The 24,551-nt window shown below is 48.4% G+C and overlaps 1 protein-coding gene across 1 annotated transcript; it reads right to left on the bottom strand.

Annotated features, from left to right (window-relative positions):
- Nucleotides 1–1,930: 1,930 nt before the first annotated feature.
- On the bottom strand, nt 1,931–3,457 carry EI90DRAFT_3017629 (uncharacterized protein; the record flags this gene model as incomplete). The annotated part of the gene is made up of 6 exons (XM_039057129.1): nt 1,931–2,017; nt 2,050–2,165; nt 2,226–2,307; nt 2,590–2,604; nt 2,642–2,655; nt 3,328–3,457. The coding sequence occupies 6 exons, from the start codon at nt 3,455–3,457 to the stop codon at nt 1,931–1,933; spliced, it is 444 nt and encodes a 147-aa protein (XP_038914343.1).
- Between the last annotated feature and the right edge of the window lie 21,094 nt (nt 3,458–24,551).

Here is a 24,551-nt window from a genome sequence, read left to right as displayed (position 1 = left end):
GAGTGGCCTAAGATGTGTAGTGATACATAGAGAAGAAGGACGTTGACCATGGAACAGAAATAGAGGGAAGAAGAAAAGGGAAGGAGGGGGAGTGGGGAGTGGTAGCAGGGGAGCGGAGTAGGGCAGAGCGGCATGGGATGCAGTTTGGGGTCAGGTGGGGTATGCCCTGACAGGTCCTTAATTTCAGAAGCAGTGAGCAGGAAGTCTCTAGGGGGCATTTCTGGTTGATTTTAGACTGAAGGTCCAAAACGAGTATGTACAAGTGCCTGTATATAGTAGAGAGATGAAAGCACAAGGAAATTAAAGAGGGTCCGAATCGGAACAAAGGTGTCTGAATGGAGACAAAGGGGATGATGGGAGCAGAGTGGTACTGAAGGTCATGGGTTAGACTCTGTGGTACATCTGAAAGGAGATAGGGAGGGTGAAGCCCAGAGGGGCAGGAGGATGAGGTGAAGTGGGGATGATGACTAACTGGCTAAAATGGGAGGAAGCAGTAGTCCAAATAGGGATGAGGGGAAAGTGTGAAAGATACATTACAAGTGGCAAAAGTGCCAAGTATGGTCCATGGAGCTCAGAGGTTGCGGAGCTTATGGAGGTTGTGGAGGCAGGGTTGGAAGTCCAAGGAATGTTGGCATTGGTGTTTATGTAGAATGAGGTCACCAATGCAATGGACTTAAGCCAAGGTGGAGTCAAAGTCCGAGGTCAGGACCATGATGGAGTCTTGGAGCGAAGGTACGGGCAGTGTCTGAGTATGAGGTATGGGACTGCAGCGGAAGGTCGTAACTTGGTGGTGGTTTGGCAGAAGAGGGTCGGAGGGAGGAGAGTGATGAGAGCAGTAAGGAGTGGAGAGAGGAGCGGGGTCACGTCCGAAGGTGGGTATCGGAGCGGATGGAGGTAGGGTAGGAGAGGGATGGAAGGGGAAGTGGTTGTCAGGGGACGGACCCCGGGTCCCCATGACCCCTCTCTCTATAGCCCACAGCCCTGTGTGTAAACAGCCTATCCTAAGGCATAACCTACTGTGGGTAAGAAAGTGAGAAGAAGGTTAACTTCTCACTTTCCCACAGTGGCCCCAATATGGCGAAAACTTCCGGGGATACCCGGAAGTCACATGAGGGGTAGGAACTGGGCCCGGAGCATGCGGCACGCGGAGCGTGCAGGGCGGAGGCGCACATGCAGGTCCAGGTGTGGGTCCGGACGCGGGTCCGGGTCTGGGCTAGTCAGGGTGTGTGCCCTGACAGTGGTGTGGTGTTTGGCCCAAAGGTGGATATTGGAGTGGATGGGGGTAGGGTAGGACTCTGGAGGTGGTGAAGTGGAGGGTCCGGGAGTCAGATCGGGATCAGGTATGTACGGATATGACACCCCCTTGCTAACCTGAAATTAAGGACCACCTTAGACAACCAAGCAGCGGCACAGCACTCCACTTGAGTTGCTGAGGCCAAGGTCCCTCCTTACTGAGTCCCTCCACTTCCAGACAATTATGCATGCTCTATAACAGCAATATAAGAATGGTAGATACAAAAGGAGGATGTGGTGTTGTAGGAGGGCACAGCAAGTACCACACAAACAAGACCAGAACCACGTTTTTCGAGGCTCCAACGAGCACCCTCAAGCCTCCGACACATTCACAATGCCCACGGCACATTTCCACATTTTTTCCAATTTTTTCCATGCTTTTTTCTCAAGACTCATATTGCCACTTCCCCAAAATTCACAGATATCCACCATTTCCCCCATATCTCCACCAATTTTCCACCAATTCACACGATTTTGGGCTTGAAGGACAGCGACGGGTCGGGAGAAGAGGATAGAATGACGGGATGGGAGTTAGGGAGACAGATACGCGGTGGAGAAGCGAGATTAATGGTTGATATTGACCTTATGGGCCTCAATTATTGATTTTATTGTTACCTTGTGGACACTTTTTTTTGCCTTATTGTTTCTTAGCCGAGTTCTCAACATTCTTCCTGTTTCCATTGACACCATCCATCGGCTTTTTTTGTTCTGATTTCTCTTTTTTCTATATATACACCCAGTCTGTGTTGTACTTACAGTTGTTGGACCCCTCTTCTGTGCTACAAGGACTGTGGTGTTGAGCGACCCTTCCACATGTTTACAGAGCTTAGTTTGACTCCCTGACGACTGTCCAAGAAGGACCAGGGTGAGTTCTGAGTTTAAGAGAATTTATTAGTATCGTGCACTTGCACTGGGACCATGTGCAGCCTTACCAGTAGTAAGATTTTCTTTGCCCCCTTTTTCTTTTCTTGTTTGCTGCTGGGTTACATCCCTAGCATGCTTACAGTGTATGTGCTGGTGATACATTGAACAATGAGAAAGGTATGTAGACAGAAGGGAAGAAAGAGAGGAAAGGAAGGTGTGGTGTGGTGCAGAGTGGGGGGTGGCAGAGTGGGGGGTGGCAGAGTGGGGGGTGGCAGAGTGGGGGGTGGCAGAGTGGGGGGTGGCAGAGTGGGGGGTGGCAGAGTGGGGTCAGGTGGGGTGTGCCCTGACACTTTAAAGGGTGAGGCTCAGATTTGGTTTTGGCCTTGACAATGGGTATGGTGTGTCAGGGAACACACATCAGTCTGCACTAACAGTGGTCCCAGTAACCTAGTCAATAACAAGAGCAAGGGACAAACCCACTCACTATACTCTTGTATACTGTCCCATTACAACCATAGGTTCATTCCCACAGTTTTCAGGGATTGCCAGCTCCGACTTCCCTGGTTCATCTCTTGGCCCATTGTGTGACGTTCACTGCTCGAAGTTCAACATTGCTGTTGTTGTGGGGACAAGTCCATGCAGGCCAAACCAACATTTATTGCACACTTCACCCCCTACTGCATCAGGGACTAGGATTGGTGAGTCATGGTAATAGTAGGAGTTGTAGAGACTGTGGATGTGGTTCTGATGAGTCCAAGATCGTTGGATTTGGGTGGATGGTTGAGGAGATATTCATTTTCTTTATTTTCTTTACTATTTTCATTCATTCATGCATGTGACTTTCCTTTTATATTTGTATCGGCTACTGCCAGACAACTGTACAGACAGGAGAGACATAGTTTGTTAGAGTATCAGCACCATACTTGCAGGACCCACCACTTCTATCTGACACAGAGAGAGACACCTACCCCCCAGACCTGAGTTGCGAGTCTAGATTGATAGACCCATTACACCATCACTTATACTTTCTTTGGCATGATGGCACAGTGTCTACCAGCCAAGCCTAGGGTGGAGGATCATGTTTCAATGGATAAATAGGCTGGAAAGTGTCTAGGGGAGGTAGGTGTCCATGGATCCCTTCATGCTTGCTAGTCATATTGAAGCACTCACAGCAAAACCATGCAACTTTGATGTTCCACCATTTCTCATTGGAACCCTTTTGCCAGACCCCCAACTGTCCTTGACCTCCTTTCTCGAATTTTCCCTCCCACAAATTCCACTCAATGATGTGCCAAACCATGTGACATACAGTTCCCTCCCTCCTGCCACTCTATTCGATTCTGATGCTGTCGAGTCTCTTCCATGGCCTCCATCAGATATTTCGTTTCTCTGGATCCCCCCCTCAGTAGTCAATGTCCAGTATCCCTTCCACTTAGCACCTGTACTGAAATCTGTACTGCTGGTGTGCCTCCAGGACCTGTGGTGTACTGTGCTCAAGTGGCCAGCTGATGGTCTGCACCAGGAAGCCCTATCACTCGATGTGGAAGTGTCAGGACATGTCTTTGGGTCAGCAGCATAAGTAGCACATTACCACATGACCTGTATTCCCATCAGCTTTTACTTCTTTTTCACTTCTTCATCTCCAGTTTGATCCAGTCTGCAGCTGTCAGTTATGATGCCACATGACCTATCTTCTTTGATTCGATACTACCAGTTATTAGTTAGTCAACTAGTACCATCTCTACCATGTACATAAGACCATGTGCTGGCATGGGCATGTCCCCCAGCTTTGCTATCAACTAGGTTTCTGGGACTTTCCTTGTTGCAAGCATGCCCAACCCTGACAGGAAGAGGTTGTGTACTCATTGCTTAGGATGACCATGTGGTCTTATAGAAAATATAGGGTTATGGCAGTTCCAGGGCCGGGGTCGGACAAGATGACAGTAGACCACTAAATAAAATTGTTGGCACAAACATATGTAAATACATGTTTCAAGGCTGTCCTCCAACACACCCTCTCAGACGAAGGAACATGCATGCATCTAAACATGAATTCATGATATGGTGAAACTGATGTGAAGGAATTGAATAAAAAGAATGAACAACAATTGAAATGGAAAAAGTGGAAAAAAGGAATGTGAAGGGGGTGAATCCAAAGGATGCATGGTCAGGGGGTGCTTGTCCAATCGTGATTTTGTCTCCAAATCTAAATAGATGCCATGCCTGGCAGGTGGTGTTCTCAGTGATCCCAGATGTCCAACTTGTCCGATGTGCATATGAGCATCAATCTTGATGTGTGTGAAAAATCACCCTCTGAATCCACAGTGTGCCATGGGAAAGGCAGTGGGGGTATGGTCCTGATGGTCTGCCCATGCCAGGTGCAAGGTGAAGTTGGGTTGCTACCTCTGAGCACACGTGATTGGACCGTGGGAAAAAAACGAAAATTGATGATGTGGCAATGAAGGAATGGGGAGGAAAGGGAAATAAGAAGTTGCATGCCTGTCATATCCATGCATACCCGACCCCGACCTGACTTCCGGACCCCCACCCTCTTCACCTCCGGAGTCATACCCTACCGCTGCCGTTCCGATACTCACCCCTGGTCCTGGCAACACACCTCCTCTTACCCCCCCACGCCACCTCTGCTCCTCCTTCCCTCTCCTCCCCTATCTCCGTCCGCTCCGATATTCCCCTCGGACCGAACGCCGCCCCTCTCGCCACCCTCCTACTACTCCCCCTCCTCCTACTCCGCTCCTCCCTCACAACACCTCCACCCTTCCGTCACCCTCCTATGCTTCCCCCATCCGCTCCGATACTCACCTTCGGACCTGACAACTCCTCCTTTCTGCCACTCCCTCTCCCTTACCTTTCCCCTCTCTCCTCCCTCTGGTACTCCTCCGCCACCCTCCCGCCAAGTTACGACCTTCCACCGCTGTCCCGTACTTCGTACTCGGACACCGCTCGTACCTTTGCTCTGAGCCTCCATCACAGTCCCTACCTCGGACTTTGACTCCACCTCGGTCTTAGTCCATTGCATTGGTGACCTCATACTACGTAAACACCATTGCCAATATCCCTCAGACTTTCAACCCCGCCTCCGTAACCTCCGTAAGCTCCGTAACCCCCGAGCTTCGCGGATCGCCTTCGGCACTTTTGCCGCTTGTAATGTATCCCTCGCGTTTTCCCCTCATCCCTATTTGGACTACTGCTTCTTCCTATTCTAGCCAGTTAGTCATCATCCCCACTTCCCCACATCCTCCTGCCCCTCTGGGCCTCGCCCTCCCTACCTCCTTTCGGACGTATCACAGGTCCTGCCTTATGACCTTCGGTACTGCTCCGCTTCTTCTACCCTTTGTTCCTGTTCAGACGTCTTCGTTCCGATTCGGTACCCTTTGTTTTCCTTGTGCTTTTGCCCCCTCCATTATATATATCGGCGCTTGTACATACTCGTTTTGGTTCAGTCCGAAATCGACCTGAAATGCCCCCTAGAGACTTCCTGCTCACCTACTGTGAAATTAAGGACCAAATGGACAAACAGCAATGGCACAGCGCTCCGCTTGAGTCGCTGAGGCCAAGGTCCCTCCACGCTAAGTCTCCGATTCCACTCCGGAGTCGTCTGTTTCCGCCCCGTTCTAACAATGCCTGTCTAAGGACTTACAGCCATGAGAAGGGGGGTTGCCTATTACTGCCTTCAAGCACTTTGAAGGAGGGTGCATACTACACCGGAGGGGGGGGGTTGCCGATCACAACTTTCCTGGACTTTGAAAGAGGTTGCCGCTTACTGCCTTCCTGAACTTTAAAGGAGAGTGCCAATTACAACCTTCCTGGACTTTGAAGGAGGATGCCAGACTGGACTTAAGAGGGGGTGGGTATAGTGTGAACCAGAAAACCCGGAAGGTGACCAATGGAGGATTTAGCCACTGCTGTGAGGGTCATGCAAACTTTGATTGATACTTCAGCGAGCCATTATGTTACAGGAATGGGTTCCGGGGAACCCAACCTGAGCCGTTCGGCTCACTAATGGAGGTGGCTGCATAGCCATCGGAGGGAGAGCAGAATAGGATGAGTGTATGGAAGTACAACCTGTGTGTCGGCTGACGGTAACTTGGCGCTCCTGGGAGCATACTGGTAGCGAGTATGATGTGGGCTCCTTGAGGGAGCCACCTGGCTGTCTGCTAATGGGGACTTGGCGCTCCTGGGAGCGTGCCGGTAGCGGGTGTGCTGGGAGTGTTTGGCTAGCAGTGACTTGGCGCTCAATGGAGTGTACCGGTAGTGAGGGATACTGGGACTCCCAAAGGGAGTCACCCAGTTGATGGCTATCGGTGACTTGGCGCTCATGGGAGCATGCCGGTAGCGGGAGTTGTTGGGGAAAGCGGGCTGGTGGACCAGTGCACGGTAGTGGGTGACCGTGGGAAGTGGGGCCCATGGGTGCGTGGCCAGGCATCCTGGAGCTGCCTGGACTGTATCCTTCTCCTGAGGAGGTGGGATTGGCTACAGTTCCTGATAGGGAACTTCTGGTAGGATGGGAGTAACCACTCGACCACCCAGTGGACTGGTGGGAGCAGGCAGCAGGAGGTTGGGCATGGGAATGCCCTCCTCGTTGCAGTTTTGTCATGGAGAGGATGAATAGGGAGGTGGACATGGTTCCAGGGTTACAGGTTGAGTTTACAGTGGTGACGCGGTGGTGAGGATGTTACAATCGCAGTACAAGGTTTGTGGGTTATGTATTTGATAATGAGAAAATATCTCGGCAATTACCATACATGTCATATGACTTGTATCTATCTGATACAAATGTTATAATGGCCAAAGGAAGTCCCTTGGAAATCAACAAATCCCCCAGCCAGCACCAAAACCCAGTGGGAAAGCTTGGCATGGGGTTTGGCAGAGAATGAAGTGAGAAGAAGTAAGAAATATCTTACCTGTGTGCCTGGTCTATAGGAGTCTAGGCCCATTTCCATAGCAAAGGGCCTCAAGGTCTGGTTGCCTGTCACGGACCATAAGATTCTCCATTTCCATAACACGTTAGGCTGGCTGGGCACATAACCTATAGAAAATATAGGGTTATGGCAGTTCCAGGGCTGGGGTCAGACAAGATGTGTCAGGGCAATAGCCCCGAACCCCAAGCCACATGTAATTAAGATACATATAGTCATGTGGGTAAGCGGTGAAGGAGCGGAGCTGGATCACCTTATGTAACCAGTTTCCTACGTCCAATAACGATATTAGAGTTTGTGCTGATTTGCGTACTGACTGTGTTTTGGTTGCCAAATATATGATTGTTCACTGTCTAAACAACAATAAACACCCCCCAACGATCTCACCTGACGTATAGATCGTCTACGGATAAAATTCTATATTGACTTTACTATGATTTCTAGTCAATATTACACCTATATTTACCACTTTTCAGTAGGATGTGATTTTCCTGATAATTTACTGAAGGAAAACTGCTAATAAAATAATTCCGAAATAAATGTTACTCAATACAGGAGTGACCAAACTGCTCTTTCTATCGCTTAGAGTGCGTGCTAGTCATCCAGCAGGTTCAGGATCGCTCACTTTTCTCCTGTGGTGTGATAACCAAAAATTGCTGAGAGATTATTCAATTAAGAAGTCCCTCCACCAAATTCTCACTATGACACTTTTGTTCAGCTGTGTCTAACTGACCCTAACTCACGCTTAGAGTGACGTGTTAGTTTTATATTAGCTAACAACTAATATTTGCTTTTATCTTTTGGAGCAAACGAACCAACCACTGGTGAGGAGAATTAAACTTTTATTTCTACCTGAGGTTTGAGAGGGAGCAGAAGCGGTGGCCTTTTATGCTTTTAAGAGGCCTCTCTACTCCCACGCCTCGCACTAGTTACATGTGCTACATTTGTATTATAGATAGTTCTAGAATGATATAGGGGCTTGGGCTGTGTAAGCTTAATAATGGACTTAGGACATGACTCAGCAATAAGTAATTCATTTCTTTGTCTTTTGGGCCGATCTTAGCGGGATCTTGTAGCGCTGAAGCTATGCTCTACACCGCCTTAATTACGAACGGTTATCTTTAGAAATGACTCGGCTATAAAGGAACTTTCTAGACTGTTCTCTAATTGACCCCTTTTTGTGAAGCCGCATCTGTTAGAATGGGCGGATTCGGACGACTCCGGAATGGAATCGGAGACTTAGCGTGGAAGGACCTCGGCCTCAGCGACTCAGGCGGAGCGCTGTGCCATTGCTGGTTGTCCTGGGGGTCCCTAATTTCGGATCTAGCAGAGGGGAAGTCTCTTGGGGGAATTCAAGTCGATTTCAGACTGAGGTTACAAGTTACTAGGTACATTGTATATAAGGAGGGGTCCGGAATCAAAAGGAACGAGGGTAGGACAAAAGGAGACAAAGGGAGATGGAAAGAGGAACAACACCGAGGGTCAAGTGTTTGACTCAATGGTGTTTCCCAGAGGAGGAATGAAGGGCCAAGGCCCAAGGAGGAAGGAAGGAGGTTGGGAGTGGGGAATGGCTAGCTGACTGAATAGAAAGGAAGCAGCAGCCCAAATAGGAATGAGGGAGAATAGCGGAATTGAAATGGACAATGCAATAGTTGCAAGGTCCGGAGTAAGTCCGGAAAGTCCGAACTCGGAGGTTAAACTCCGGAATATTGGCAAACATAATTAAATGGAATGAGCTAACCAATACAATGGGTATAAGCGGAGGTGGGGTCAAAGTCCGAGGTCGGAGCTAAGACCGGAGGTTCCGGAGACGGAGACGTGAACGGGATTCCAGAGCGGAGGTCCGGAGTTGGGAGCATAGGTTTTGCATACTCGTCTGGAAGGTGTCGAGGTTGGGGTCGGACCCAGAATGTTCCGGAGTCGGACCGAAGGTGGTGTCCGAGCCAGAGGTGGGATAACCTCTTGGGAGTCGGCAAGGAGAAGGTGACGGAAGGGAAGTGGGGCTCCGGAAGTCAGGTTCGGAGTTCCGGGAGCCCGGAGCAGAGGTCGGGATTGTATGGATATGACAGCATCATTACTAATGTTCTAGAGCCTTCCTAATTAATTAACTGATCCGCGGACTTCTGAATCACTTCATGCTTATGATCCGAGATCCAGATTCCTTTGTTCCGATTTATTTGAGCTTAAAATCAAAAAGTTTTGATGAATCATGGGAAAATATACAAGATCCGGTTTTTTAGCATTTTCTCCTCTTCTGATGCGATCAAAAACTGTCCGCCCGCGCCGGGGAATACTCTATCATATGGTATTTGGTCCGCCAGACTTCCGGGCGCCAATATATTTCCCTTGAGTCACATTACTTTTTGTAAGAATTAGCAAATAAATATATATGAATTATAAGGTGTTTCGCCGTTTGAGCGATATCTCCGTCAGTTTTGAAGCTTTTAGAATGAAACAAAACCGTGGATAAAGTTAAGAAACAGTCCTTTCAGATGGTAAAGAGATTACAGTCAAAAGTTAACTAGTTCCCGAGATATTCACATTTCTTTCCCAATGTTCCTTCTTATTCTGCCGTCTATGTGCTATTTTCTTGTTGTAGGGTTATATTCTTTGAATATTACACCTATGCCAAGTCTAGGCATGATTGTAGTAGATTAAATCTCATACTACATGGGTGTAGATAATTTATAATGATCTAATGTCTGTCCAGTCTCATGAAGATCATGAGATCTGTTAAACGTCTGAACTTGTCACCTGTTCGTTGACTATTCTGATAGATCATTGTTTTATTCTTTGAATATTATTTCTCCTACAGCGGGAACCTGACCTCACACTTTTTTAAGTGTATGAGGTGTGTTTACAACACAACCCACCAAAACTTAACATCTTAACAATCTGACTTGGTAGTGCCAATGGCGCCTAAACATGCCCACAAGGGCAAGGTTGCATCTGCAGCAACACTAAAAAGAAATGAGCGGTTCATTAAGAAACCGCAATCTCCCATCATGGGAGATTCAAATCAACAGCCATCGTCAGATGACGACAAGGATCAACACGATCTGGTAAAAGCAACCACCTCAGGGCTGGCCCCTGAAGGTTTTAGAAACTTATGTGGAGTAAGTGTGGGGCCCAATACCCCTAGAACTCCACAACATACCGATCTAACCCAAGCTGGGGAAGATCCCTCACCTCCTCAGGAGGTGATCGACTTGTGCAATAAACATGTAAGCGCCGAACGATCAGCCCAAAAAGCTGATCGGATAGAGTCGCAGGAAACTCCAGGGCCCAACTATCCCCCGGAGTCCTCCCCCATGTCCCCAAGTCAAGCCCCAAAGGCAGACAAAGGGAAACAAAGGGAAGAGCCTCTGCATCGGCTATCCAAAAAACTACTGGACTTGTTCCAGGTTACATCTGAATGGAGGACAGAAAGTGAAGACCAACTTCTTCTCAGGCTGGAAGCCCAAGAAGGCACGAAAAAACGCCCTGAGAGCAGGATCTCCCAGAGCATGGAAGCTCCAAAAGAACTTCTGCTGTTTACACTACCCCACGCCATGCCAGACAAGTGTCAGGGACGCATCCAGGGTAGAGGAGGCCTGGGTGAGACGCCCAACACTAGAAGTCTTGTGGGGTGCGGAGCGGGCGTGCATACTGGCAGGCCCGGCTCAGGAGGCAGTCCCTGGCCACTTAGACTGAAGTGGAAAAGGCTGAGAAGAAGGTTACTTCTTCGGTTCCCACTTCAGTTATGTTTATATACATGTGGCTTGGGTCACATGACGGGTGCCACGTCATCCTCACATACAGCCGTAGTCACCTGGGTGTCCCTGTCGGGGATCCCGAGGGTGTCCGCTGTGAACGCACAAGCTGGACATAGCGGGGGTTCGCCCAACGTGCCTGGGCTGGGCATGTCATGAGCACGCTGCAGGTGGGTCAATGGTACATTGATACAGAGAAAGGTTGTCCATGTAGAATAAAGAGAAAATAAAGAGAAAGTGAAATAAATGAAGAGGAAGTGAAATGGGGAAAGAAAGGAAGAGGAAGGGGGGAGGAGGTAGGAGAGGACTGGGTGGCAGGGTACCAGGTGAAGTGGGGCCAGGTGGGGCCGGGTCAGGCGGGTGTGCCCTGACAACAAGGCAAGGTCGCCAACCTCAGAGGAGGTCTCCAAAATAATGAAGAGGAGGCAAACTGAAATGAGGGAGTTCGCTGAAGAAGCCTTATGGAAAAGTAAGGAAGAACCAGCGAACAGACCCCTCTATGAAAGGGAAGCACCCTCTGCAACGGCCTCGCCTAAACAAAGCGAGTGTGGAGTGTTCACTCCAAGAACCCCTTCTGGAACCCCCAGAAGCGGCAATGTCAACTGGGGAGAGTCATTGCTCACCCAACCAAACTTCCTCCTGGAAAACCAGGAATCGCACATAATAAACACAATAAACTCAATCCAAAAAAAGATCAAGGAAACAAACCACAATAGCATGGCTTGTCTAGAGATAACTCTAGAAAGAATGGCCAATGCAATTGATGCGTTGACTGAAAAAATCAGCGAGCAGACAGACTTGCTGAAGGAGATAAACTTCTCACAAAATAGTGAGGAAACAAAAAAAATACCCCTGGGCCATGGGCCAGGACAAAAACAGAAATCATGAAAAATTCATGAAAAGAACCACCAGTGAAGCACACTGGAGTATCATCAGCGACTTGACAGAGATGCTAAGGAGATCCTTCTCCCAAGGATAGGAGAAGACAAAGCCGAAAGAAGGCATCATTCAGAAATTAGGAGGAGAATCGGCACGTACCAAAGGTTCGGCCAAACATCCACCTTCAACGAACCTCTGTTAAAAACCCGGGTTGTGTGGGAGGGGGGATAAAATGCGTGAGTCCGAATGCAGGCAGGGCTCAACTAGAGGGGGGTCCGAGGGCTCCGGTAGTGAACCGAAGCTTCTCAGGGAGCCCGGTTCTGCTGGATGGTACAAGAGGCTCTAAGAAGGATGCGGCCTCAGCGACTCGGAGGGAGCGCTGTGCCTCTGTTATGTCTCAGTTAGTCCTTGTATTTCTTATGTCTGAGGTGTCTTGTAGAACGAGGACAGGAATCACTCAGAGGGACTTTCGGTGGCATTTTAGTCGAGATTAGAACTGAGGAACTACAGGTTCCAATCTACGTGTATTTAAAAGGAGGATGGGGAGGACTTTAGTCAAAGTCCGAAATGACAAAATGGGAAAACACCAAAAGGTACCGAATGATACCGAGAGGTACCGAAAGGTCCCTAACGATATCTAGACGGGGAACCGAGGTGTTGGGCCAAGGAGGGCGGAGTTGGAGGCCGGAAAATGAATGGGGAAGACAAATGGGTAAAGGGGGTTAGCCGACTGGATGGTAGTAAAAAGGTAGTCGTGCTAAGAATGGAAGGTGACTAATAAATGACAACGTGAGGGAGATCACCGAAGGATGCGGGTAGCTCCGAAAGCGGAGTTGCATATCCGAAGGATGTTAGGTGACTCAAATAAATGAAATGGGTGGAGGAAGGGTTTAAGGGCATGTCACGGGATATCGGAGGTCCGTTGGGGTATCAGAGCAAATCCGGGGTCTCCAAATGTTCCGACTCGGGACCGAGGTTCCGGGATGGGAGTGGAGCTGAGACAGTCAGGAGGGAAGGTGACTTGGAGAGTGGGGAGGCATGGTGTAGGGGATGGTGAAGTTGTTAGGAAGGTGTGATGTGGTGGGAGTGCGTGGGGTCGGGTTTCCGGGATATGACAACCTCCTGAACAGAGAGGTAACTCAACCACACACTCTCAAAACAATGAGAGAATACAAATACAACTTCAGGCAAATTCGCCTGAAACCAAAGAAACGCTGCAAGGAAGATTCCCCCCAGCAAAAACCCCCCCAAGGAGAGATCTCCATTGGATAGCGACCCTGTGAAGGCAGGGGAGCAAGAGGAGTACCTAGAGAAATGGTACGAAAAGGCCATAAGAATGGCCGAAGTGAGAATACTCACTCCCTACCCAGAGGGAGTGAAGCCTGAAGCTCTAAAAAATGGGCCAGCTTTTCCTGACAAGAAATGGTCAGGAGAGAACAACATGGAATCGTTCTGGCAGTGGTTCACAGAACTACTGGGATTCCTTGCCTCGCAAGGATGCAAAGGTCCCCAATTTGACAAAGTCCATCTGGACTGCTTGATTCGTGGATTAGGGGGACCCACTTTCGACCTCAGAATAAGACTCCGAGATGAAACTCTCCTCAGAGGAGACGAGGGCATGTTCTCAACATATTGATGAGAACCTTCATTAAAGCCTCTACCGTGTTGAATGTGACAAAGAAGTACTGCAACATTAAATACGAAGCGGAAAAAGGCCTAAAACAGTTCTACTTAGAACTGTCTAAAGCAGCATCCCAGATGGTGACGCCACCAGACCAGGCATCCTTCAATGCCAGGTTCCTAAACTACATTCCCCTCAAATGGAAGAGGGAAATGATTGCTCATGACAGAATCAGAGTGGACTTCTCCTCAAATGAGGAGATGTTAAAAGCAATATCTTGTGTAGATGAGATAATCGATGGGCTGAAGATGTCTTCAGCCTACAAATCGGGATATTATACCCGAACAACTACCACAGCAACCATGAGCTGCAGTAGAGCTCTCCCATCAGGAAAGAAGGCTGAAGAGCTGGAGTCCAGATGGAAAGAGTGTCATATCCATTCCTGGCCATCGACTTCCAGTCCCTCCGATCCCTCCGGTCTACCTCCGCTCCTTCTTTACTAACCTCGGAGCTCCCGTATTCCGCAATCCTCTCGGTACCCCTCGATGGTCACCACCCCCTCCTTTCAATTTATTACCTACACCTCCCTAAGTACGGAGCCCCAAAGACTTCCGGACAGCTCCGACGTCCGCTAGCGCACTCCCACCTCCGCTGGGCAATACATTCGCCTGCCCTGCAGAGCCCACCTTCAGGCCTATCCCTCCTTTCTGTTTCTGGGTTATCACCCGCCTTTCCATTAACCCCGCAACCCGACTCGTCGGTAATATTCAGTCGGCTAATGTTTAACCCAGTTAGCTCCACTCCGTTCAGCTCCACCATTTGTGGACCCGTCTTCGCTGTAACCATATATATCCAACTTGTACATAGGTCACACTTCAGTAATAAAATCGACTAGAGTTACCCCCCTTCAGTTCTGGTTGCCAGTTAGTAAGTTAGGGCACGGACGTGTTACTAGGCACAGCGCTCTTGGCATAAGTCGCTGAGGCCGAAGCCCTCCGCCATGGAGACTTCCCTTTGTCTCGAACCTGGTCTCTGACAAAGAGGATACATCCTCGAAAAACTCGAGGAAAACTGACCAAAAGTCAGTTCCAATTTGCGGCAAATGCGGCAAAATAGGGCAAACGAAAGATTGCCCAAGACACAATGCAACAAGCGATGAAAAACCAAGGCGCATAGCCGCCATGGAGATCGCAAACACAACAGAAGAAGAGTCGGAAGACTCATCAGATGAAAAACCAGAGAGGAACTCTGGTAACTCCGGAGCATCAAGCTTCGAAGTAGAGGACCCATACGAAGGACCTCAATACTCACCCAACTCAGAGGGTGAGGAAGTCAACGTCAGGACCATAAGGATGGGCCCAATGTCAGTCGTCGATCATGACGACATAAATTACAAAATCAAACTGGCTGTAGCACACCAGTTAGAGAACACGGCAGATGAGAAAGTCGCCGAAGCCTTGGTGGAAGCACCAAGAAAAGGGAAATACACCAAAGTACCCAAGGAAAACAAGGAGAAAGGGAAGAAGGACCAAAAGTCCATCGAAACCCAGACCCCCTTGTTTGATGCGAAATTCCGCATCTTGAAAGACGCAGGAAAATACCCCACAAACAGACCGCTCTCAACAAAGAGAACACTGATGGCTCACATAAAAATAGCAGGCGTAAAAGCCTATGCGCTATTCGACAGTGGAGCCAAAATGGACACTATATCACCGGACTTCATCTGCATGGTCCACATCCCAATTCTCCAATTGGAGAACCCAGTCGTCCTTCAAGTGGGGATGAACGGAACAAGATCACAGATCCTGTTTGGAACAAACGTGGACATTGAGATCAATGGCCACATAGAAAAACACTACTTCAATGTGATTAACATCGATAGATATGACACCATATTTGGTGCCCCCTGGTTAAACAAAAACCAGGTAAGCTTAGACTTCCGGTCCCACAAAGTGAGAACGGTGAACAAGGGCAACATAGATACCCTTGGAGTCAGCGAAGACCATGTGACGAGATCACACGGATGGAAAACTCAAGCAAGAACTCAAGAACAACCAAAAAAGAAGCCCCCTGACAGGGAGGTGGGATTGAAACACACCTCAGGGTAATCGAAAGAAAGTACCCTGAAGATTGGCCCAATCCTAGTCCGGAAGGACTAGAACTTCCAGATGTACCACATCTGGAAGGTCTCTCCATGAACAACCCTGAGTTCGAAATACTCAGGGAGTGGTGGAGAGAGAAATTCGAAACTGTAATGGCGCTGGAAATGCCTCCCTTGAGGGAGGTGAATGTCAGGGTTCAGCACCCTGCCCTAGGGTGCCCCAGACTCCCCAACCAATCCCTTCCTTCCATTCCTTCATTGTTGCCTTGTTGTTGCCTTTCTGTGTTGTGTACACACGTGCGCACGGGATAGCGTGGGAACTTTCTGAGCGAGCAGCTCGCCCAGAATGTTCCCACGGGTCACAGCCACAGTTCTGGGCGAGCAACTCACCCAGAACGTTCCCACGCTTACTGGGCACTGCCACCTGGATGTTCCCTCCGGGTCACACTACACAACTCTAGGAGCTGTATAGTTGTGGGCATGTGACCCATTCCTTTATATAGCAACCATGCGGGGAGATGAGACCTTTACCCTTCTTCTCATCTCATGCCCCACATAGTGTGAGGACAGGCCAGATGGGGGTTGAGGTCAGGGAGCCTCCGAGTCCGAGGCCGGGCCCTGACAGTGAACCATCAAATCCTGCTAAAGGATCCAAACAAGAAATTTCGGGAAAACACCCCGAGATGTCCTGCAGCACTGCAGGAAGCACTAGCAACCAAAATAGATCGCTATGTAAAAGCAGGATGGTGGTATCCCATGAACAGTGAGTGAGCATGCCCACTACTGTGTATCCGCAAAGCAGATGGATCTTTGCACATGGTAATAGACGCGAGGAAACTCAAACATGATCCTCGACGTCACACCAATGCCAGACATGCGACTGATCCAAGAATCAGTCGCCAGAGCAACATACTGATCCAAGATCGATATGTTGGATGTGTATGAACAAATACGCATGGATCCAGATGACATCCATAGGACGACATTCTCTATGCCCCACAGGACATACAACTCAAACACGATGCAGCAAGGAGACTGCAATGCTCCCTGTACTTTCCAGCACGCGTTGACCTGGGAACTACGAGGAGAAGTAGGCAGATGCCTACACGTCTGGTTTGATGATATATTCACCAGCACAAGCTCGGTGGAGAACCACAATAAAGCATTTTGTTCACTCGCCTCAAGGGGGCGAAGTTCTACATAAGCCGGAAAAAATTCCAGCCATTTTCCCCAATCCTAGATGTTCTAGGAAGCCATGTGGACGAACAAGGCATCCACGCTGAAGGAGAGAATGAAGGAAGGTCAGTTGGGAGGTTCAAACGAGACCACCACCAAGCTGTTCCCTGATTCTTTAGTTAGGATGGGGAAGTGTACTAGTAATATTTGTTGTAATTATAGTACCAATCCGAGTGTTTTGGCTAATTCTATTTTTATGGGTTAGTCTAAAAGTTTCTGGGAATTGACTTACAGATAAACAAAGCCCTGCAGAGCTGTATTGTAATTTCTCAATTTGTCTGGGTGTAATTCTGTGTAGGATCGTTTAATTTGGATTTTAACTTGAATTAAATCTTCTATTTGGTGAAGTTTCAAATATTCTACTCAGTTAATGATTTAGATTGTGTCTGGAGTGTCCCTTGAGTTTGTTTTTATTTTTGTCTTATTTTATTGCTTGTTTTAACAATAGCAAAATAACTGTTTTGTGTTTACACTTTGAAGTCTGGAGTGTTAACCAGCTCTCCTGTTGAAATATCTACTTAATATTTCTCTCCTTAATTGCTGCCTTTTGCTACAGTGGCAATCTTAACTGTATATCACTTTTTCGCACTGGAGTGACAACCAGAAATGCTTGAGAAAAATAATACTCTATTTTCTTACTTCTCTGAGGGGGGGGGGGGGGGAAAAGTCGCAGAAAGGGTCTCCCTTTTATACTCCTTGGGTCGCCTTCCTTTTTCACGCTCTACCTCGTATTTACAGGATTTATTTACAGTGTATTTTTCTCAAACTGAATAAAAAAAATGAAAATTTCACGCTATAGTTCTACTGTGCTCTGCTGCGCTGAACTGCAGCTCTACTGCGGTCAGACTGCGCCTAGAATCCTTATTGTCCTTCCTCACCTAAATTATTTTAATGGTTAATTAGAACTTGACTGCGCTGCATTTGTCACAGTTTCCTATTTCAAATTCCTCATATTTACCATTAAAATCGCTATGACTCGGTGATTCTGAATTCAAACTTCGCATTACTATGCATACAGCTGCACTGAGACCTTCAGCTGATTTATTCCATTTTTATCCAGTGACATTTAGTTAAAATGAGACTTGAAATGGTAAATGAGTGAATTATTCAGGTTTAGAACTGAAAGAAAAGGTTGCTAGTAGTCAAGAATTACTCAAACGAATGTATTATAGCTCTCCACTTCATTAGAATATCATTCCTGCCATGGTCCGTCATAGTTTAGTGGTTTTCGTGGATTTCATTCATCTCCCTGATTCCCCTTTGTATTATCACATCCTAATCCTCCATATGTATTGTTCATTGTTATAGTAGGTCGTCCTCGAAGATATCATATTTTTATGTATTTTATTTAGGGCTCTGGACCTCTTGAAGCTGTCTTCCCATGCATTTTCAGGTTTCTAACTTCATGTCCTTGTATCTCATTCATTTCTGGATGGTTTTTCACGTTCTTGGTATCATAAATTTTCATTTATTCCCACCTTTCCAATGGTACTAAAGTTGTGTTCTATTTCCTGGTATTCGTCGAGTTAGCAAAAGTTTGCATGCACATTCAGTAATCACATGCATCGTTCCTGTAGTCGTTCGTATGTGGGCGCCGTTTCTGTTTAATTGTTCAGGATTTATGGTATGTGCGGGTGTGTCAGAGACTGGATTATTGTCGGAGTCGGGCAGACTGTCAGAGTCGGAACACTGTCAGGAGGCGGATAGAAGACGGATTGGGTTCTGTCTGAGTTGAGGTCAGAGGTGATGCAGAGGTCTGTTGGAGCGCATGCACGGATATGCAGGCGGAAATATGCGGTGCGTCCGGAAGTGCTGTTCAAGGTTAGCAGAGTGGGATCGCGGCCTCAGCGACTCAGGTGGAGTGCTGTGCCCTGAGCTTGACGTTTGGGGAGATCCCGTATTTACAGACTGACACTCACAGCGGACTTCAAACAAAACTTGCAGGCAGAGCGGACCTGTAGGAGGAGCATGGACTCTGCAAGCACAGACTCAGAGGGGGGAAGCCCCCTTTGCAGAAGGAGAGTGTTAGACACTGGTCCGGGGTCGGCACCGAAGGTCACCGGTGCGGGCTGCTATAGGCCGCGATGGCCGTGATGCCGCGAACAAGGCCCAGGGGTAGGGCATTTGGCCTCAGCGACTCTAAAGGAGCACCGTGCCCCCTAGTTGTCTCTTGGCCCTCATTTCGGACTCACTGGGGTTGCCTTGTTGGGGTCAGGACTTAGGGGTCGTGGGAACATCGATATTAGAGCTGAGGTACTATAATGTAGTATACAGGATATATATATGAAGATAGAATGAATAGAAGCGGACCCGGGCCGAAGGCCGAAGGGTCCGGAAGCAAATAGGAACAAAGAGCGGGGTTGGCCACACAGTGGCCGGCAATGACTGAGGGTCAAAACAAACAATAACAGATAAATAAACGAAGGGGTGTAGGGCCGTGATAGCAGCGATGGTATCATAGCGACGCTGGACTCGGAGTTGGGCCGGAGTCGGGCGCGGGAATGGTAGCGGCCCTGTAGGGGCCAAGTGGCGGGGTAGAGGAGTCGCACTGGTCACGGTGCCGGAGGCGGACTTGGGGTGGGAAGGTTGGTGTGGCTGTAGGGGAGTCGGCCAGGTGCAGGGGAGCCTAGGGGCAAGTGGGGGAGTGAGCAGGGAGTCCTCAGGGAGGATAGGGCTGAGGTCAGGGCTCGCGCTCACGCTTGCATAGCAGTAACAGGCTCAGGCGGCATCGGGACGGGTGGCTAACGGGCCGGAATGCACGGCCGTGACAGAGAGACTCAGACCAGACAGGGGGGGTACTCTAGTTGATTTCAGACTGAGGTCCCCAAAAGTATTTACAAGGTATAAGTAGGTAAGAGAAATCAAAGAGGGACCGGTCGGTCCGGTGCAGAAATAAGCAGAAATGGGCAGGGACTTGTCAAACTAAATCAAGGACGAGAACCCGGGAAATGGGAGGCAAGGAATGAATAAAGTCAAAGCGGATCAAGTACCAATATTGACAGATTAAATGAATGAATAGGAAGTGCAATAGCACACAGATCAAATGCCAATATTGGGGTGAACATAATAGGCACTCGGCAAGGAATGAATGTTATGTTGCCGAGTGACAAAAATGGCCAGAGGACAAAAGCGGAGGTCAGCGCGCAGCGCCGATACAAGTCCGCAAATAAGCGGGGTCGGTGCGGTGCCGACACAAGTCCGCAAACAGAGGTTGATCTGTCAGCACTGTCACACACAAGGACAGCATGAAGGCCAACAGAGGTACAGAGGGGAGTGGGAGTGTTGACCTGACCAGAGGTGTCAAGGGCAACCAGAAGTGGCCAGAGGGTGCAGAGATGGGCAGAGGGCATGGAGTGGGCAGAGGGTGCAGAATGCATGGAAGCAGGGCATGGCTGTGACCACATAGTGGGAAGCAATGAGTGTGGTTCAGATGGAGACAAGGCTGGCATAGGAACTGGAGGGACTGAATGCCGGGAGTGCCAAGGGCTCGGGAACTGGAGGTAAGGTCGGAATGCCGGCAGGGTCTAGGTTCTGATTGTTGGCCAAGTCTCACACAATAAGGCAGGGGGCCAGACACCGGGTTGGGGGCTGGTTAGGATGGGTTTCAGGTCAGCAGATTTGCCTATCAGCATTGGTTCACCGCTGACGGAGTCCCGGGATTTGTTGGTCATGACAGGGTGTTTGTATCCTTCATATGGGCTTCCGTGATTTATTTCAAATTTTTCCCTCATGATCTGAGGTTGTTTTGCACTTTCTGTGCTTTGTTTTGACCGGGCTCTTCCTTATTTGGACAGAAATTGGTCTTCGCGATCTGCTGAAGTGCGGATCTTGGTTCCGATGGCCGGTTCCCTTCGCATTGCCACCCTCACGTGTCATTAAACATGATGCGGATTTCTGTATTCCCGTCGTTGGTATAGCTTCACAACGGCTGGACCGTTTGGGCTGAAAATTTGCATAACTATAGTTCCCTATGTTTCATAATTTCCGTGTAAATTTCGTTGTATGTTTTAATTATGGATCCTACGTAAACATCATCTTTTCCCTGAGCCCGGACTTTTGATGTCACTATTCCCGTTATTGGATATCTCATTAATGCGTGATCTTTTTATTATGAAAATTTGGGTGGATTAAGATTAGATCCCTTCCTTTCTAATGGGCTATCAAGCTCGTCTCGGTAATTACTGGTTGTTCTTCACACTTGCCTTTTAAACGTTGTCCTCGTTTTCCGGAGGTTTCAGTCATATCTCCGTCATTTATGGGTAGTTTTCCCTGTAATTACTTGGGTCCGTTTGGGGGACATCTACATTTCATATTATAAACACGACTTTGAATTTTGCATTAGTTCCTAAGGAATCCTTGTTCCATGGTACTGTCATATCCGTGCATACCCGACCCCAACCTGACTTCCGGACCTCCACCCTCTTCACCTCCGGAGTCATACCTTACCGCTGCCGTTCCGATACTCACCTCCGGTCCTGGCAACACACCTCCTCTCACCCCCCATGCCGCCTCTGCTCCTCCTTCCCTCTCCTCCCCTATCTCCGTCCGCTCCGATACTCACCTCGGACCGAACGCCGCCCCTCTCTGTTATGGAAATGGGAATTTCCCATTTTAGACTCTTATGGGTTCTGTATCACATGATTTGTATAGTAATTAAGTTTAACCAATCAACAATTACCAAAAAACCCGCTGTGCTAACATCTGTTAAACCTCATGTTACAACATCTGTGAAACCACCTGTAAAACCTATGAACCACCTCACCTCCACTTTCCACTTTCCTGCGCCAAGAATGGACGAAAATGGGCGCCTTCGGCCCCATTTTTGTAACACTCTCGCCACCCTCCTACTACTCCTCCTCCTCCTACTCTGCTCCTCCTCCGCCACTCTTCTGCCAAGTTACAACCTTCCACTGCTGTCCCGTACTTCGCACTCAGACACCGCTCGTACCTTTGCTCCAAGCCTCCGTCATAGTCCCTACCTCGGACTTTGACTCCACCTCGGTCTTAGTCCATTGCATTGGTGACCTCATACTATGTAAACACCATTGCCAATATCCCTCGGACTTTCAACCCCGCCTCCGTAACCTCCGTAACCTCCACAACCCCCGAGCTTTGCGGATCGCCTTCGGCACTCTCGCCGCTTGTAATGTATTTCTCGCATTTACTCCTCATCCCTATTTGGACTACTGCTTCTTCCCATTCTAGCCAGTTAGTCATCACCCCCACTTCCCCTCATCCTCCTGCCCCTCTGGGCCTCGCCCTCCCTACCTCCTTTCAGACGTATCACAGGTCCTGCCTTATGACCTTCGGTACCACTCCACTCCTTCTACCCTTTGTTCCCGTTCGGACGTCTTCGTTCTGATTCGGTTACCCTTTGTTTTCCTTGTGCTTTTGCCCCTTCCATTATATATATCAGCGCTTGTACATACTCGTTTTGGTTTAGTCCGAAATCGACCTGAAATGCCCCCTAGAGACTTCCTGCTCACCTACTGTGAAATTAAGGACCAAATGGACAAACAGCAATGGCACAGCACTCCGCTTGAGTCGCTGAGGCCAAGGTCCCTCCACGCTAAGTCTCCAATTCCACTCCGGAGTCGTCTGTTTCCGCCCCGTTCTAACAGGTACTTCCATCCTTGGCTACATGTGCGGACATGGGAAAGTAGTTTCCATGGAGGTTCTCTGGCTGTTTTTATAGTCAAATCTTGGTTGATTGTCCTAATTCTTGGTTTAATATTTGCTATAAATTCCCCCGAGAATTCCGTCTTGTTGATGCTAAGCTTGAAGTATTTTTGCTAATTTTCTTTCCCCCATTTTATTGTATGTAGTCATAATAATTCATAAAATTTCGTAACAATTCAGGTTCTTCTATTACCTCATATCTACTTGTCGTATGGGGTTTTGTGATTTATCTGGCATATTTCCATAATGGGTTTCCATAGTGTGACCGTTATTTCTCCTACAACACTCAAGCAGATAAAATGGAAAAAATCCGCAACTGGCGAGAGCCAGTAGACCACACAGGAGTCCTAAGATTCCTGGGAATGGTAGAATATCTATCGATATTCATGCCAAACGTCAGTGGCTACACAGGGCCACTGCAAACAATCTGCTCAAACAAGCAGACATTCAGGTGGACACCACTCCACCAGAAATGCTTTGACGAGATCAAACATCTAGCATGCAGGGCTCCGATCCTGAAGCCTGTCCAGTGGAATCCACTGGAAAGCCTCTCAGAAGAAGAGAGGAGCAAACTCCATGTCTGGGTCATAACAGATGCATGCCCAGCAGGCATGGGTGCACTAATTGGACAAGGTGAAAAGTGGCAGACTTGCCGCCCGGCCACATTCATGTCCAAAAAGTTCACCAACACACAACGTAGGTACTTCACCTACGAGCTCAAGGCACTGGGCATCCTCAAAGCACTCATGAGATGGCAAGACGATCTCATGGGAGGCCATGAATTCACAGTAATCATGGACCACAAAGCTTTGGAATATTTCAAAGCGAAAAACCACAACTCAGGTAGACACCTGAGATGGCAAGCCTTCTTCGCAAGCCTTAATTGCAAAATAAAATATGTGGAAGGCCACAAGAACAAAGTGGCAGATGCACTTTCACGGTACTACGACTTGTCAACTGACGAGGATCTGCATTTCGACGACTACATGTCAGTGGACATCCATCTGGACAAAAATGCAGAAGATACTATCCCCGACAGAATCGAGGAATATGAAGAACTGCTGCTAAGCAGTACCCTGAGTAAAAACTCAGAGAAAAAGAGACTTGCAGCAATACACGCAAGAAATACCCTAGAGGAAGCTCTAGGGGGGAGCACCCAAAACCTGGAAGAAATCATAATTCCGGAAGAGAACCTTCGAAAACAATTTGAAGGAAAAGACCTCATTGAGGCAATAAAATCTGGATACTCACAAAGCCAGATCCACCGGGAAATCCTAGAGAACCCGGGGAATTTCAAAAACTTCTCCATAAAAGATGGGCTGATAACCTGACTTGGAGAATGAGGAACGACCCAAATAGTAGTCCTGAAAGGGAACTATGAAAGGAAGTCCATTCGAGGAATAATCCTTGAAAACATCCACGAAACACTTGGACACTTAGGATCCAAGAAAACAGTGGAAACCCTCCGTCGACACTTCTGGTGGAAGTCGATGAGGAAGGATACCCACAAGTTCTGCAGGTCTTGCGGAACTTGTCAAACAACAAAGAAAAGCACCAGGAGAAATCCCAGACTGCTTCACCCACTCCCAACCCTGGAGACACTGTGGTTGTCAATAGCCATGGACTTCACAGGTCCATTCCCAACAAGCTTGGGATATGATTACCTCTGGGTAATCATCTGCAGGTTGACTGTTAGAACGGGCGGATTCGGACAACTCCGGAGTGGAATTGGAGACTTAGCATGAAGGACCTTGGCCTCAGCGACTCAGGTGGAGCACTGTGCCATTGCTGGTTGTCCTAGGGGTCCCTAATTTCGGATCTAGCAGAGGGGAAGTCTCTTGGGGGGAAATCAAGTTGATTTCGGACTGAGGTTACAAGTTACTATGTACATTGTATATAAGGAAGAGTCCGGAATCAAAAGGAGCAAGGGTACTCTGAAAGGAGACAAAGGGAGCTGGAATGAGGAACAACACCGAGGGTCAAGGGTTTGACTCAATGGTGTTTCCCAAAGGAGGAGTGAAGGGCCAAGGCCCAAGGAGGAAGGAAGGAGGATGGGAGTGGGGAATGGCGGACTGACTGAATAGAAAGGAAGCAGCAGCCCAAATAGGAATGAGGGAGAATAGCGGAATTGAATGGAGCAATGCAATAGTTGCAAGGTCCGATGTAAGTCCGGAAAGTCCAAACTCGGA

This window comes from Cantharellus anzutake (assembly GCF_015039405.1).
Source record: "Cantharellus anzutake strain C23 chromosome Unknown EI90scaffold_35, whole genome shotgun sequence".
Taxonomy (NCBI): Eukaryota; Fungi; Basidiomycota; class Agaricomycetes; order Cantharellales; family Hydnaceae; genus Cantharellus; species Cantharellus anzutake.
This window is presented reverse-complemented; position numbering and strand designations above follow the sequence as displayed.